This window comes from Rhinopithecus bieti, unplaced genomic scaffold (assembly GCF_001698545.2).
Source record: "Rhinopithecus bieti isolate Rb0 unplaced genomic scaffold, ASM169854v2 scaffold_5476, whole genome shotgun sequence".
In the NCBI taxonomy this organism is placed as follows: Eukaryota; Metazoa; Chordata; class Mammalia; order Primates; family Cercopithecidae; genus Rhinopithecus; species Rhinopithecus bieti.
Window position 1 is genome coordinate 1,436,089 of NW_016805433.1, and position 17,105 is coordinate 1,453,193.

Below are 17,105 nucleotides of genomic sequence, written 5' to 3' on the forward strand. Positions count from 1 at the left end.
AAATATCAGGGTTCTCAAGTATGGCAAATTTTATCTTATGTGTGGCAAGCGTTTGCCAACTTTTGCCACCTTTACATGTGAGAGTAAAATAAACTCAGAAAAAGATAAACATCAAAACTTGTTCAAGTTTTCCCCATTTTACTATCTTTCAATTTTAGTGATGATCTTTTGAATCTTTAATGATTTAAAACATTTATATATAACAGTGATTAATGCTGTTAGTTCTAATTATTTAATACTTCATAGTGACTTATTTAAACTAACCAACTATTTTGACTATTTCTACCAACTTGAATATATTATAGAAATGGTATTAATAAAATAATATTAAGACTTAATTAAAATATTTTACCTGTATTTATGTCCATCCAACATTTATCTAATTCTCTATTAATCTACTTAAGAAATCTAATTATACTATAAACTAGTAATAACATAAAGATGTTTTGTTGATTCACTCCTCTCCCATATAGTTGGTTATGAAAAGAATAGTTCTGGCAAAATATGGAAAACATTTAAATACTTAAAGCACATAGTAATAACCATCATGTTTATGTTTCAGTTGTCTTGAAGACTTCAACCAATTTCTTTTATCATATTAAGGAGCCGTATACTCCAATGTTACATTTCTTACATTATAAAAAATAATTTAAATACATTGATGCCATTTGCGACAATTCAGTCATTCTTTTTCTTACCTTCAGCAGATAGACCTTGAACATTTACCCCTCTGGCTGCTAGAAAACTAAGGCAGACATCAACATTTTCAATCTGCAACATGAAAAGCAGTGAAAAAGCAACTTAGGGGATTGTATTTTAATAAATGCATGTGCCAAAATGAAACCAGAAAGAACGATAAAGAATGAATAGTTTACATTCATTTCCTACTAGAAGTCTTAACCAGACTTTAACTAGAATTATTTTGGCTAATTGCAGAATGAATATAAAGCTTTCATTGTCCAGCTGGTACTTACAAACAATTCATAAAGGCCTGATCAAGAATGGCATTCTTGCAGATTAGCAACCCACCTACTTAACATAAAACTGGATCTTGTACTTTGCAAATAAGTCCCAGTGAAAGCATCCATACAGACTGAGATTGTTGCATGTGTGTCTTAGAATGTTAGGATGTGGGTAATTTAAATTTAATCAGCAGTATTTGTTAAGTACGTCAAAAGATAGACAGATGGAGAAAGGATTGATACAATATGAAAATGAAGATATTTTCATCCTAAACCTAGCAAATATTTATTTTAAAAATTATATTTGTATTTCTAGAGGTGAATAATCTGCTGATTAAATATAGGTGTTGTCTTTGCTATTTTAAAAGGGTGATTCCTGTAGCGCTTTTGTTGGTTTGTTTTGTTTTGTTTTGATTTTGAGACAAAATGTTGCTCTGTCACACAGGCTGGAGTGCAGTGGTGAGATCTTGGTTCACTGCAATCTCTCCCTCCCGGGTTCAAGCGATTCTCTAGCTTCACCCTCCCAAGTAGCTGGGACTACAGGTGCACACCACCATGCCCGGCTAATTTTTTGTATTTTTATAGAGAGGGGTTTTGCCATGTTGGCCAGACTGGTATCGAGCTACTGACCTCGAGTGATCCACCCGCCTCAGCTTCCCAAAGTTTTAGGATTACAAGCGTGAGCCACCATGCCAGGCCCCATGACTTTTAAATGGTTGGTTTCAATATGATTACCAGTTTACAATCATTTGGGGTGAGAAGCAAAAAAAAAAAAAAAAAAAAAAAAAAAAAAAAAAAAAAAAATTGATCATGGCATTATATAGCAGTGACACAGCTAAGATTCATAAGAGTATAGAAAGCTAAAAACTTCCAATTCTTTGTGATCCATCTCCCTGGATTTGGGAGTATTCTATAAATATTTACATTCTACAGTAAAGATGAGATTTAAAATTAATAACTTGGCAAGGAACTATTGTCTGTCTTACTAAATTCTCATCAAAAGCTATGCATGAGGACACACACACAGAGTTCTGCCAATGTCCTCCCTAGCTTAGCTTCACAGCAAGGTCAAAATGTCTCTTAAAGAAAATAAAACGAAAAAAATAGATTCAAGAATCCATCCTTATAAAATAGAGAAACTATTTATGTTCCTTTAAAATAGTAATTTTGTACAAAAAATGATAATATACAATTATATGCTTTTTCCTTAAAAATGACCACAGACAAGATATACTCATTTATTTTGAGGAAAAAAAGTCTTATATTAATTAACTTCAAAGTAAGTTTTACTGAATTTACTCTCCTAAATAAATAATAGAGTTGAACATGCTGAATACAACATAATATAATAAATCTTATTGTTCTGCCGATCAGCATCTGAATATTCAATGAGGTGATAGTGCTGAAACATATATTAATTACTTCCTTTCTTCATATTTCATTCTGCTACTAGCTATAAGATTATATAAGGAAGGAAAGGAGGAGGAACAATAACAAGGAATGAGGCAAATTGGGTGTTCTCTATCCATCCACAGTGTTCTTTTAAATGTATTTCTTTCAGACCCACGAAAAATTAGTAAAAGAAAGATGTGAAATAATTATTGTGGCCTAATATTAAGAAAGATAATGTGATATAATATTTTTAAACGTTTGCAAGAGCAGTCCTAAAGTTCTTGACTGCAATGCAATTATATGCCTTTTATAGAAAGAAGGAAGATTTCTGACCCAAATGTGATTTGCTACAAAATGTTAATAGGATATTATTACCTAAAATTTAGTTACTCATATTATACATGAACAGGTCAGCTCACTGAAAATCCAGAAAAGGCTCATCGAGTCTGTAGCTAAGTTTGTAAGATCATTTTTTGTCTACCATTTAACCAGCATATAAAATAAACTGATTCCTAAATTGGGTGTTAGACACAACTCTCTCTCTCATCTTGCACCACAATCAGAAGGGGAATGTAAAAGAGAAGAAGGAGAAGGAGAAGGAAAAGGAAAGAAAGAAGGAGAAGAAGGAGGAGCAGGGGGGAAGAGGAGGGAGGAAGAGGAAGGGGGAGGGGGAAGGAGAAGCAGAAGGAGGAAGCAGGAGGAAGGAGGAGGAGGAGAAGAAGGAAGGAGGAGAAGAAGGAAGGAGAAGGAAAGAGAAGGAGGAAGAGAAGGAAGGAAGGAAGGAAGAAAGGAAGGAAGGAAGGAGAAGGAGAACAAAAACAACGATCAATAATACATTCTTTTTTATTTTCAAATCTATTTATCAGGAGCATTCGATCATTTTTACTATTCTCTCATAGTCATTAATTATGAGGACCAATAATTTACGATAGTTATGTTCCCCATTATTGCCTGAGTAGCTAGGTAATAGCAACAGAATAAGTACTTGAATACAGTTTCCAATATGACTATTAAAGGCTAGTTCATTAAAGCTCATTTATTTATTCAACATTTATTGTTAAAATTAACAATTTACCAAAATTTATTTTCTCACAGTGTATCAGCATAATAAACATGACTTTCAAGAAAATAATACCTTTTTCCCACTTAATTCTAGTCCTATAAATTCAATCACATTTGTTAGTACATACTAGGCTATATGTTTTATAGTAAAAAGAAGTAGTTTTAACTTGTTAAATGTCATTTATATGGTCACTTTCTCACCAGAGTCATACTTTAAGATAATTTGAGTGAATTTTTTAATGATAAAATAATATTCTCTGGTTAATAATTTTATTTCAAGAAATTCTAAAGATTTTATCATTCCTGTTTATAATATAGATTTCCCTTAAACATCTCTCAGTTATTATAAATAGACCTAGTACAAACACCATTTTAATTGCTTTTTTCCATATTAAATGTCAATTTTCTATAAACTAAAACCTCTAAAACTTTTGGTAACTTACAAATAAATAAAAGTTATTTTACCACCAAATTGAGCCAAGTAATTGTAATCTGTTTTATTTTCCTTCACTATTGTTTGAATCGGATATCAAACAAATGATCAAAATTGAAATCATATTTTAACACCAAAAATTTGGGTGAAATTTTAATTAGAATAACTTCATGTACCTTAATATTTTCTAGAATATTGACTGTAACCCACAGCAAGAAATAAATTGACTAGCACAACCCAATATGCTTATATAATTATAATGGAGTCAAAGTTTCATGGAATAATACTTTACCTTACTAAATACAGATTACTGTGATGCTTCCTAGTGCACTGTACTGTCTTCTGTTTAGTCTATTTAGATGTTGCTTAAAATCTACTAGACAGATTTCAGGGTCCATTCATGGAGGGTAATCCACTATATTGAAAACACTGCCCTAAGAAGACCAGGGCATTGCCATGCCTACATTGACTCTTTTCTGGTGGGGTTTGTAGCAGGTGGTATGCAGTAGGGGGCATATTCAAGGGTAGCAACAAGGGTAGCGAAGGGACAGTGAAGGTCATGAGAAATGGTCAGATTCTGGATGCTTTCTGAGATAAATTTATGGGAAGATATGGCATCTGAGAGAAAGAGAAGAGTCAAGAATAACTCCAAGGTTTTGGGCTTTAATCACAAGAAGGATGAAGTCTCTATCCACTGAGATGGAAAAGATCATGAATGGAAGTAGGAGGTTTCTTTTTTGACATGTTGACTGGTCCATCAAACATTCAAAAGGAGATGGTTAGTAGGCAGTAGGACACACAATCTGGAGTTCAACTGAGAGGTTGGAGTGAAGATCTAAAATCAAATTTTTTGGTGATGTGAATGAAGTCTTGAGGGTGATTATCAACAAAAGTGTATAGACATAAAAGAAGAGGAACAAACGTTGAGCCTTAGAAGATTATCATTGGAAAGAAGAGGAGGAACCAACAGAGAAGAGTGAACAAAGCCACTGGGAAGTATGAGGAAAATCAGGAGAGGATGGGGTACAGAAAACCACCTGAAGAAAGTATTTTAAGGACAAGGGAAAGATGAGCTCTATCAAAAGCTGCTAACAAGTCATGTAAGATAAGAGCTAAGAGTTGACTATTAGATTTAGAATTAAGTAAATTAATTAACGAAAGGTGCTCATAATAGTGCTTATCAAATAGTAAATGCTCAAATATCTAAATTAAACATTAAAGTATATCTTATAACATTATACACAAATTAAATATTAAAGTATATGTTACATATTACGTGTGTGTGTTTTATGTGTGTAATGTATACATAGAAGACCAGCCAGAATATAAGTTTCATGGTTTTTTATTCTGTCTATATGCTCTCCCCAGTCTATTTAAATCATATATATAACATATATGTAATATACATTACTTATATTATATATTACATTACATGTAAGCAATATATTATATATAATTTAATAATATATTACAAAACATGTAATATATTACATATATAGTAATATAAAGATATACATTGCAGATATGTAATATATAATATACACTTTAATGACATACATTACATATAGTAATATAAGTTATGAAAGTATATATTATAGTTAACATATTACATGCATGTCTTACACATGTAATATATACATATATCATATATAACATATATACATATATAAGATATAATTGTATACACACAAATCATATTAAACATATTATTTAAAGATATAATATATACATTAATACTAGTATATTTAATATATTACATCATGTATAGTGTAATATATACATATGTGTTATTGCATATATCATTACAAGATATGCAATATATAGCATATACTTTAATATACTATTACATACATAGTAATATGTTATTAAAGTATATATTATGTATTTAATATATTACATATGTCCTATATATGTAATATAAACATATGAATATAGTTATATATTATTAAAGTATATATTATAGATTTAATATATTACATGTGTCAGACATGTATATGCATGTATAAATGCAATAAATGTATGTATATTAAATATGTATTTATATTAAATATCAATATTAATACATTACATATATGTATATGTACAATATATTTGTGCACATCACATATACATATATGCATTTTGTTACATATATGTATTATACATATATTACATGTGTATATATCATACATGTGCATATATTACATGCATGACACATATATGTATGGTATGTGTGGCATATTATAACATATACTTTGTATATAACTATGTATGCAATAATATAACCATGTATTTATTGATGCTATGTAATATACATTATTAAAGTATAATATGTATGGTATGTGTGACATATTATGACATATACTTTGATTGTATATAACTATATATGTAATAATATAACCATGTATTTATTGATGATATGTAATATACATTATTAAAGTATAATAGTATATTACATACATTACATATATATTACAGGTAATATATGTTGTATATTATTAAAGTATATATCATGATATGTATTACATATATATTAAAGTATACATCATGATATATATTTAATGTGTTATATATGTATATATATTTATTTCTATGTGTGTACCTATATATATGACTAGCCAGAATGTATACTTTCTATTGATTCTTTTAAATTTTGTCTACTGCTCTCTCCCCAGTCTAAATGTATGACGTAGGTGATCTACAAATAATTTCTGAGGAAATAAATGAACTACAGCAAGGATAATATAGTGTTTTCATGCTTGAAGCAGTCAAATAAAAAAGAGAAATAATTAAACCCTAATTGGAAATAATATTAGTAATCAACTTCATTATGTCTCCTGAACATTGACCCTGATGAGCTGACTTACTTGTATGACATCCTAAGCCTCTCCTCTGAAATACTTGAACTCATCTCTGCTGGTGGGAGCTGATGTCTCTCTTCTCATATTTACCCTCCTACCCCCAGAACCTCACACCATGGCCAGGCACAATCAATGCTTAATGCATTATTGTTGACTATCTGAATGAATTAATAAATTTAAACATAGCATCAGTTATAAGCTGTAATAGCATTTGGCCTGTTATATGTCCAAAATTTAGTTTTTGGTCTTTTTTTGTGTGTGTGTCGGGTCAGGGAGGAAAATACTACTCTGGAGTAGAAAAGATGTTGATGAGAGTAGAAAACCAAAACTTGATCATAACAGGCAAATGAGTGAGAAATGGAAATGCCAAGGGGTTAGTTTTGTGCTTTCAATTCACATTTAGAAAAATCAATAGTTCATAAAATTGAAATGATGTGTGGAGAAAACTTGTTACCATTATATTTTGGGATTAATAGAAATAAAAGATTTCAAAAAATTCCATGATGGTGGGGCCCATAATAATCATTTTAGCTGATTTTTTTTCAATTTAAGAAATAAAAATTAAAAGCAGATAATATGCATAATTACTTAGAAGAGTCATTTAAATTTTACATGTAAAACACTTAGCACAATACAATGTACATAGTAGGGATTCAATAACTCAAAACAACAAAAAATACCTACTGTTATTATAAAAGTTTTTAATATGAATGAAGGGTAATGATGCTATAATGGTATAAATGATGCCATTTCACATCATAGCCTCCTTCACTTTTGGTATTACACAGAGTTTCCTAAGAATTATCCGTATCCCAGTAAACTCACTTCCCAAAGTTTTAATCTAGTATTTCTTAAACTCTACTACACTTAAGAATTAACTGAGGATCTTTTAAAACCATAGATGCCCAATTGACACCCTCATAAGCTTAATCAGAATGTCAGCAGGTAGGAGCCAGTTTTTCAGTAGACATTACAAATCCCCAGGTGATTCCAATTTGTAGCAAAATTTGTAAATTACAACTTCCAAATATGTTCTTCAAAGAAAGTAACTGCAGATAATTTCAGTTTACTACCATGTGGTTGCAGGAATTGCATTGCTCACACTAGAGTAATACATTATAATTTTCTTATTTGGACCATAGTACTATATAATTCATGTGTTATTCCTGTGATATTAAAACATATTCCTTTATAGCAGTAATACAAAGAAATGCATTATTATTTCAATGGACACCACATTTATCATTTGGCTCAGGTAATAGTCACACATCTGTAGCTTACGGACAGTCACTCTCAGGACGTTTACTTGCCTAATTATTATGTTAGGCACAATTTAATGTCAAGCACAATTTCTTGGGCCCTTTTTTTCTACTTGTGGTTTATCTTTTATTGGCATGGAACACCTACTTTCCCTCCCTTTTTCATGTTGAATTTAAGCATGGCTTGCTAACTATAAAAATGTTGGCTGTGTAATGAAAATAAAATGAAAAGTTTCTGAGAGCTAGAGCCAGTCATTATTTTCAGAAGTATCCAAATGCACAGATATATTGAGCCTTGAGGTTTTGGGATTTCATCAAAACAGTTAATCTTATCATAATGCCCTAAAGAAAAACAGTTTTGTTAGAGTAATTCTTCAAATAGACTGTTATTTTCTTTATTACAGAAACTAAACAAATGTAATAGAAATTGGTTCATATTTTTAGAATTGAGTAGTTTTAACATATATAATTAATATTAGCATCCTGTAACACTACTGGTTTTTCATGTTCTGTCAAGCAAACCGTTTATTTATTCATTCATCACTCATTTATTACACTTATTTTATGCCTGAAAATGTGCTCTGTGCTACAGAGATCAATTTCAAAACATGGCCACTATTTTCATGTATTCTAAAGAGTACTGAATTATTTCAACTACTCACATAAAAAAAGGGACAGAAATTTTTCAAGGCAGAATTTTTCTGATTGTCTATTTTCATAGTTGTATGTTTATACTGACCCTTACATACTTGCTAAATATGAGCATGTCTGATTGCTAAATTACAAATTGGGTTTCAAATGAGAAAAGGAAGAGTCTCATCATCTTCACATATGAAAACTCAAGACACTTACAAGTATATTTTTAACTACACTTATTATTTTAAACCTGAGAGTTAACAGGTGTTCTCGACATATAAACCATAGAGTGTGTATTAGAAATACTGATACTGGCAGGGCGTGGTGGCTCACGCCTGTAATCCCAGCATTTGGGGAGGCCAAGGCAGGCAGACAACCTGAGGTAAGGAGTTTGAAACCAACCTGGCCAACATGGCAAAGTCCATCTCTACTAAAAATACAAAAATTAGCTGGGCATGGTGGTAGTCATCTGTAATCCTAGCTACTCCGAGGAGGCTAAGGCATGAGAATCACTGGAACCCGCAAGACAGAGGTTGCAATGAGACGAGATCACCCCACTGCACTCCAGCCAGGGGGACAGAGTGAGACTCTGTCTCAAAGAAAAAATCCTGATATTTATTAATTTCAGTGATGAATAAACTATTCTAAAAATGTAGTGCTTTTAATTAGCACAGCTCTTCATTGAACTCATACATTTTAAGCTATGTGTTTTATTACAGCCAGTCTTTTAGCATTTTTTACTGCAAATATAACCTGTTTCAGGACGTGTAATTAGAAGCATCTATCACAATATTAACAAAGTAATATCTCGTCTATTCACATATTTTTACACTTATGGATAGTTAATGAACATTACAGTTTGGTACTAAATATCAAGATATGATTCATAACCTCTTCATAGTTTGTGATTAAATCTAAACCATGGCACAACACTTAACACCGAGTGATTAATTCATTCAGCAACTATCAACTGTTTATTATGGTCAAAGAGCTCTGCTCAATGGTGAAGGGATATAAAAATGCATGACAAGATCTTTGCCTTTGTGAGCTTGTGAAATAGCTGAGGAGACAGAAAAGATTCATAAATTGTCATAACGCAAGGCGTAACATGATACATTTCAAAGAGAATTATAAACGACTCTGTAGAGCAGCGAGGAGAATGGAGTTATCAATTTCCACTACAGATATGGAGAAAGCTTCACAGAAGTGTCATTTAGACTTAAAAGCTAAGTTGGGGCTGGGTGTGGTGGCTCACGCCTGTAATCCCAGGCCGAGGTGGGTGGATCACCTGAGGTCAGGAGTTTGAGACCAGCCTGGCCAACATGGTGAAACCCCGTCTCTACTAAAAATACAAAAATCAGCTAGGTATGGTGCCATGTGTCTGTAATCCCAGCTACTATGGAGGCTGAGGCAGGAGATTCGGCTTGAACCCGGGAGGAGCAGGTTGCAGTGAGCTGAGATCACGCAACTGTACTCCAGCCTGAGTGACAGAGTGAGACTCTGTCTCAAAAAAAAAAATAAATAAAAAGCTAAGCTTGATTTTATATAAGGTTAGACAAGCATCAGAAGGAGGAACAGGGCATACCAACAAGAGCAACTACAAGGAAAACTGTTCACAAGGATGCTTGAAAATTGATCGCTCCAGTCCTTAACTTCTGCAATTACGCTTATAGAGTTGACTTTGACCTGGGATTTAAAATGTTGAGTTTCCCACTGGACTCAAACCCTACTACAATGTAAAAAGCTAAATAATCATAAACCATATAGCAGGTATAATGCCTCAAAGATTTATTTCTCTCTCCATAAGAAATTCATCCAAGTTAGAACATGGCTAAAGTGCTAGATATTGCTGTTGCCAATCATACATAGAGAATGTCTGGAAAAACATAAACCAATCCTAACTTTGGATATTTCGGGAAGGTAGATTCTTTTGTGACTTGTGCTATTTTTGTGAACTATACTTCTCATTTTTCACATTAAACATGTAATACTAGTGTCATTACATAAATTAAATAAAATTTCAATCAAAAAATAGATAAGATGGTTTAGTTTGAGCAAATGCCCATCCTAACATTGAATACAAGTAATTACATAGAATTTATCCTAAGATTTTAACTAGAGATAATTTTTTTTCTGGAGAGTTAAAGTAAAATACAGTAATATTTTTGCTTTGGTTAAAATTTGCAGGATGTTTGTTTTCCTTCGTTCATTTAAAAATTATTGGTTCATTGAGACACTTCCAAGCCCTAAAAAATATATAGTTTTATAGGGAAGGGAGGTAATTCCAATTTAATGCAATAAATACTATTATCACAGAGACATAGACTCCTAGAAAAGAATGCAGAAGGGTCTATTTCTTTTTTTGTTGTTGTTGTTTTTGAGACAGGGTTTTACTCCCATTGCCCAGGCTGGCGTGCAGTAGCACAGTCTCAGCCCACTACAGCCTCCACCCCCGGGCTCAAACGATCCTCTTGCCTCAGCCTCCTTGGTAACTAGGACTACAGGTGTGCACCACCATGCCCAGTTAATTTTTATATTTTTAGTAGAGATGTGGTTTCACCCTATTGGCCAGGCTGGTCTTGGACTCCTGACCTCAAGTGATCCACCATTCTCGGCCTCTCAAAGTGCTGGAATTACAGGCATGAGTCACTGTGGCTGGTCAGAAGGTCTATTTCTGATCAGAGGCCAAAAAAACTAGGAAAGGAGAAAGTTATTAGTAACTAAGACCTACCTAACATAGTAACAAAGATATATTATTTTGAAGTTGTCATTACTATACCAATATACAATGATAAAAGTGTTGATCAGAGAACTGAATTGATATGCCCAAGGTCACTCCAAGCCCATGTTCCTAATCCCCACATTTTGCTGCTTTAAGGGAAGCCTGAGTTAGTCACTGAGAGGTTAGGAAGGGTTTGCTGAAGGAGAGGATGTGGTACGAGGTGAACGCAGGAAGGAGCTATATGTGAACTGGTCACGGTTGAGAAACAGCATAGGTGAGGGATCTTTTAAGAGATCAGAATAGCCAGGAATATTGAATTGACTCTCATTTAAATCTTTCTCCACAACTTTCCATTGTGTACTATTGTGAAACTGCTCAAAAGGTTAGCAGCCTTCAAATCAGTTTGAAGAACATGGATAGACTGCATCAGGCAGAAGGGACTCCAGAGTACGAATCCTGAAATCTAGAGAAAGACAGTGGCAGGAGACAAGGCCACACAAATAATTAGGGACTCAATGAGGAACATCCTCCATGCCTTGCTAAGGGTCAGGCTTGATCTTAAAGATCAGAGATCTAAACGTGTGCTTTAATCAAAAAAGGGAAATGATCAGTATTGCAATGAATACATCCATTTAAATGACCACACAGTACATACATAGATTTATTAATAGAAAGTAATAAACATTTCACAAATCAATTTTACTCATATCTGAAATATTCTCTAATTTTTAAATAATCTTATTTTAGTATATTTCATTTTTAAATTCAGTTGTAACACACTAACTCATAAGGTACTGTGTGAGCAAGTTGCAGTTTTAAAAATCCTATCATGCACGTAAAGAATGGAAGCAAGGAAAATGATTTGGAGCTTCTCTATGTTCTCCTCAACTGCTCAACAACCAAGTACAGGAAGGAAATTTATACAGAGTCATAAGCAAGTATGCTATTTACTCCATATACAAAACCCTTTTCATCTTCACTGTACGTTTTAGTAAAGTTGGTATTATTTTTCTTATTCACTAGAGACTCAGAAAGATAGCATAGCTTATATAAGCTTACACAATTAATGAGAAGCAGAGCCAGAACTAAAACTTAAACCTGTCTTTCTGCAATGAGCTTGCTCTTCTGCCTCATTATGCTTACTACCACTATAATTTAAACATTCTCACTAAGCTATTCCCAGCCTCTGACTCAGACTTACTACACAGTTGGAAGAAGGCTAGGAAATAGTGCCAGGTACAAAGAAAGTAGGGGATCAATAAATATTTGGTTGAATGTAAGACTGAACACTGTGTAGTGTAAAGGTAAAGACAGAAATGGGTATGCAAAAATCCACTTGTTCCACACATTTCATAAGTTCACAAGTTGAACTACTTGTATATTCTCAAATATCCAATGCATTTTATATGTTGGTAGATTAACATACAGAATGGTTGATGTGGCCTCAAGCAAAAGAATGCTGGCATCCACCATAAGCTAGAAAAGGAAAGGAATGGACATCCCCTACAGCCTCTGGAAAACATACAGTACTGTTGACACCTTGATTCCAGTCCAGTGACATGGATTTCTGCCCTCCAGTACTGTAAGAAGTTAAATTTCTATTGTTTTAAGTCACCAAATTGGTGGTAATTTGTTACAGAAGCCACAGGAAACTAGTACAAGGATCTACTCAGTAAAGCAGTAGAAATCAAAACTTTGGCAAGCCCAAAGGTGAGCAGGGATCATTGTGAGCATGCATAATTCCAGGCCTTGTCCTCTGGAAATGTGATTTGTTAAGTCTTAGTGCTAGGGACAGAGAAGATGAGGGGTACAGTTTAGTTACCCCTGTGTCATTGCAAAGCAATGCCTTGCAGGCTTTCCTTTCCCATCTCAAATGTTTGTGTTTGCAGAATAGGGAGAGGAATAGGGGATATTAATTGGATTTTGCTTTTTGGTTTCTGTTTGTTTATTTGCTTAGTTGATCCGTGATTAGATACAAGGAGTACGTTTATTAATTAGGTCCTATAGTGTAATTAAAAATTTTGCAGTTAAATAAAACTAGATTTGCATTGTGGTATTACAGTTTTCACATTGTAAGAAACTGAGAAGTTTTTACTCTCTCAAAGCTTCAGTTTCCTCATCTGTGAAGTGGCCATGAAAAGAATTCAAGTTCCCACATCAACATATCATGTGAGGATTAAAGATGCTTATAAATAGCTTGGCTCCATACTAGGTATGTGTGGGTGTGTGTGTATACACACACATATATCCACACTAGAAATGGAGAAGGGTATATTCAATTATTTATATGTATAGGTACTCTTCCTAAGATGGAGCTAAGCTCTATAAACTCATGTACACTAGAACAGAATCGTGTGTGTGTGTGACTAGCTGTATAGACATAGATATGGAAAGTTCCTGAGTATATAATCAGATAAAATCTTTTGTTCAAAACCCTACTATTCTTATTTAACTTACTTGATAATTGGAGAATTATGAACATCATTTAATATTTTGTATCAGTTATAGGTAATATTAAATCTTCATTATAAACTATAATTTGCAATAGTGTTATAAACATAACTTATTAAAATTACATCAGTATTCACTGACCTGAAGATATATTCTTTTGTTTTTTAATAAATTTCTGCTTTTAAATTTGTTCCAGAAAACAAAACCAAACAAGAGAATTTATTGTTTTATTATAAAGTTATTAAACTCTTCTAAACCTAGAATATGTATGTATATAAACAGCTAAAGTTACATAAAACAACTTCTTATTTGCCAAATTCACAATTTTACCATAAAATTTATAAATCATTATTTGTCTTACAAGACCACTCCCTCTCCCAGTTTCCTGAGAGTTTATATCCCTGCCATAGATAGAAGAAACAAGTGTAATATTGAAGAATAATTCTTATTTATATTGCAAGTTTGGGCATAGGGGAAGGAGAAGGAGGGGAGCCAAATAATTTTTTTTAGAAAGAGCAATCTCAATCAAAATCCAGGAAGTTATTTTGTGAATATCAACAAACTAATTTTAAACTTTATATGAAGAGTCACAAGACCTAAATTGCCAACAGAATATTGAAGAAGTACAAAATTGGAGGACTGACACAACACAACTTTATGACCTACATGAAGTAAGTCATGTAATCAAGAGAGTAATCAAGACAGTGTGGGGTTGGTGAAAAAATGGGAAAATAATGAGTGGAACAGAATAGAGAGCCCAGAAGTAGACCCAGATTAACATAGTCAATTGATATCCGATGAAGAAACAAAGGCAATACAATGAAGCAAAGATCACCTTTTCAACAAAGAGTGCTAGACGAGCTGGACATCTACATGCAACAAATATATAAATAAAAATAGACACAACACTAAAGACATGATGTGTAAAATAAATAATTGATAAGCTGGACTCCATAAAAATTAAAAACTTCTGCCTTGTAAAGCACAGTGTCAAAAGAATGAGAAGACAAGCGACAGATTAGCAGAAATATTTACAGAAGACACAATCATCACCCAAAGTTTACAAAGAACTCTTAAAACTCAACAAGAAAACAAACAACCCAACCTGGTTTTTAAAACTGGGGTCAAAGACCTTAACAGACACTTCACCAAAACAGATATAGTGAAGATGTATAAGCATATGAAAAGATGCATATTTCCACAACATATGTAATCAGGGGAATTCAAATTAAAGTTACAATGAGATGCTATTACAAATCTATTAGAATGGCCAAAATCCAGAACACTGACAACACCAAATGCTAGTGAGGATGTGGAGCAGCAGGAATTCTCACTCATTTCTGGTGGGAACGCAAAATAAAACACTTTGGAAGGTAGTTTGGTGGTTTCTTACAAAACTAAACAAATGTCATATGATCCATCAGTCACACTTATTAGTATTTACCCAAAGGAGTCGAAAACTTAAGTTCACACAAGAATCTACCCATGGAAATGTATAGCAGTTTTCTTCACAGTTGCCAAAACTTGGAATCCACTAAGATGTTCCTCAGTAGCAGAATGGATAAACTGTGGTACATTCAGACAATGGAATATTATTCAGCACTTAAAAGAAACGAGCTATCAAGCCATGAAAAGACACGAAGGAACCTTAATTCCATATTACTAAGTGAAAGAAGCCAACCTGAAAAGACTACATGCTGCATGACTCCAATAATATAACAGTCTCTATAGAATAGGCAAAACCATAGGGACAGTAAAACAATCACTGGCTCCCAGGGGTTGGAGCAGAGAGGATATGTAGGGCAGTAAAACTACTCTGTATGACACTATAATGGTAGACATATGTCATTATACATTTGTCTAATGTACAATACCAAGAGTAAACTTTAATGTGAATCATGGATTCTGGGAGATACTGATGTTTCAATATATGTTTATTAATTATAATAAATACACTACTCTGTTGGGTGATGATGACATGGGGGGGGGGGAGCTATGCATGTGTGAGGGAAAGGGGTAGATGGGAAACCTGTACTTTTCTCTTAATTTTGCTGTGAACTTAAATTTGCTCTAAAAAAGTAGTTTTTAAAAAAAATAAAGAGGAGGAGGAAGTGGAGGAGGAGGAGAAGGAAAAAAAGAAAGAGCTGAAGATCCAAAGACCCAAATTCCAGACCTTATTTTGTTAAATTTATTTGTTAGCAAGTCTAAAGACAATCTGGCCTAGACTAAATAGACTAAATAGAGTCCAAACTGTAATTCTTCCACTTACTAAATAAAGGACACAGATTGCCTCAATGAGACACAGTTGTATTATAGGTTTGCTGTGATGGCTAAATGAAAAGTATAAGCAAAACATCTAGCACAGCACTAGGTATATACTACTGATGTTCAATAAATAAGTGATAATAACATCGTCGAACTATCAGATCTTTCTCTGAAGTTGTATGTTTCTATGTAATGATTTCCCAGTATTTCTTGTTATGTTTGAAATATGGCTAATACAAGTCAGGTGGGAAATATGATTTTTCAAAGTGTAACAAGGAATGTCAATATTTTTTCTGTGTCTATCCACACAATTCAGTTTAACTGAAATCATGTTAAAATAATTTAAATATAATTTCATGAAGCAACTAGCTTTGGCACATCTACTAAATTTCAAAATACTTATCTGATCAAAGACAAATTTTGCATACAATTGCACTGAGGTTAAGTGAACAAGATTTTCCCTATTTTATTTACTCTTTTTTCTTATTATTTAAATAATTGTAAATATATAAACTATCACAGATTTTTTTCAGATATTCACAATTCATATTGAAAATGGCTGCATATCTTAATATTTTGCTTCCTAAACTAAGATTGTTAAAATTGTCCTACTGTAAAATATTTTTCCACTGATTATTGTAAGTGATAATTTTATTAAGTTTGGCAGTGGGGGGTGGCAATTGAGAAAGATGGAGCAGTAAGTTCCTTAAAAATACCAACTATTAAATGTAAAAAGTTAAAATTATAAAAGGATTCTTATGAAATATGTCTTCAAATATCATGATTGTATTTTGTGTTTACTAATACTGGGCTGCCAATAAAAAACAATTTGTAGAATTTTAAGTACAAAAAAATCAGGATAAAGAATATGCCAATTATTTATTAAAGTGGTCAATATTCAAAGATATAGCAGAAACATCAACTACATTTTGCAATGGTTATATATGCATATATAAATTTTAATGTCCTTAAAAATTATATCTTCTCTTCAAAAACAAAGAAAAAATCTGTAATTCAAACCAAGTTACTTTATTTCAATTTCTATTTATCATATCAATTATACAAACAAGTATAAATTTTGAC

General features: G+C 32.6%; 1 protein-coding gene across 1 annotated transcript in view; it reads right to left on the reverse strand.

The window, feature by feature from the left end:
• The window catches only part of NAV3 (neuron navigator 3), a 383,881-nt gene that overhangs the window by 255,565 nt on the left and 111,211 nt on the right, over window positions 1-17,105 (reverse strand). Inside the window, 1 exon segment of the mRNA XM_017872509.1 lies at window positions 699-771. Coding sequence (XP_017727998.1) covers window positions 699-771 — 73 coding nt within the window.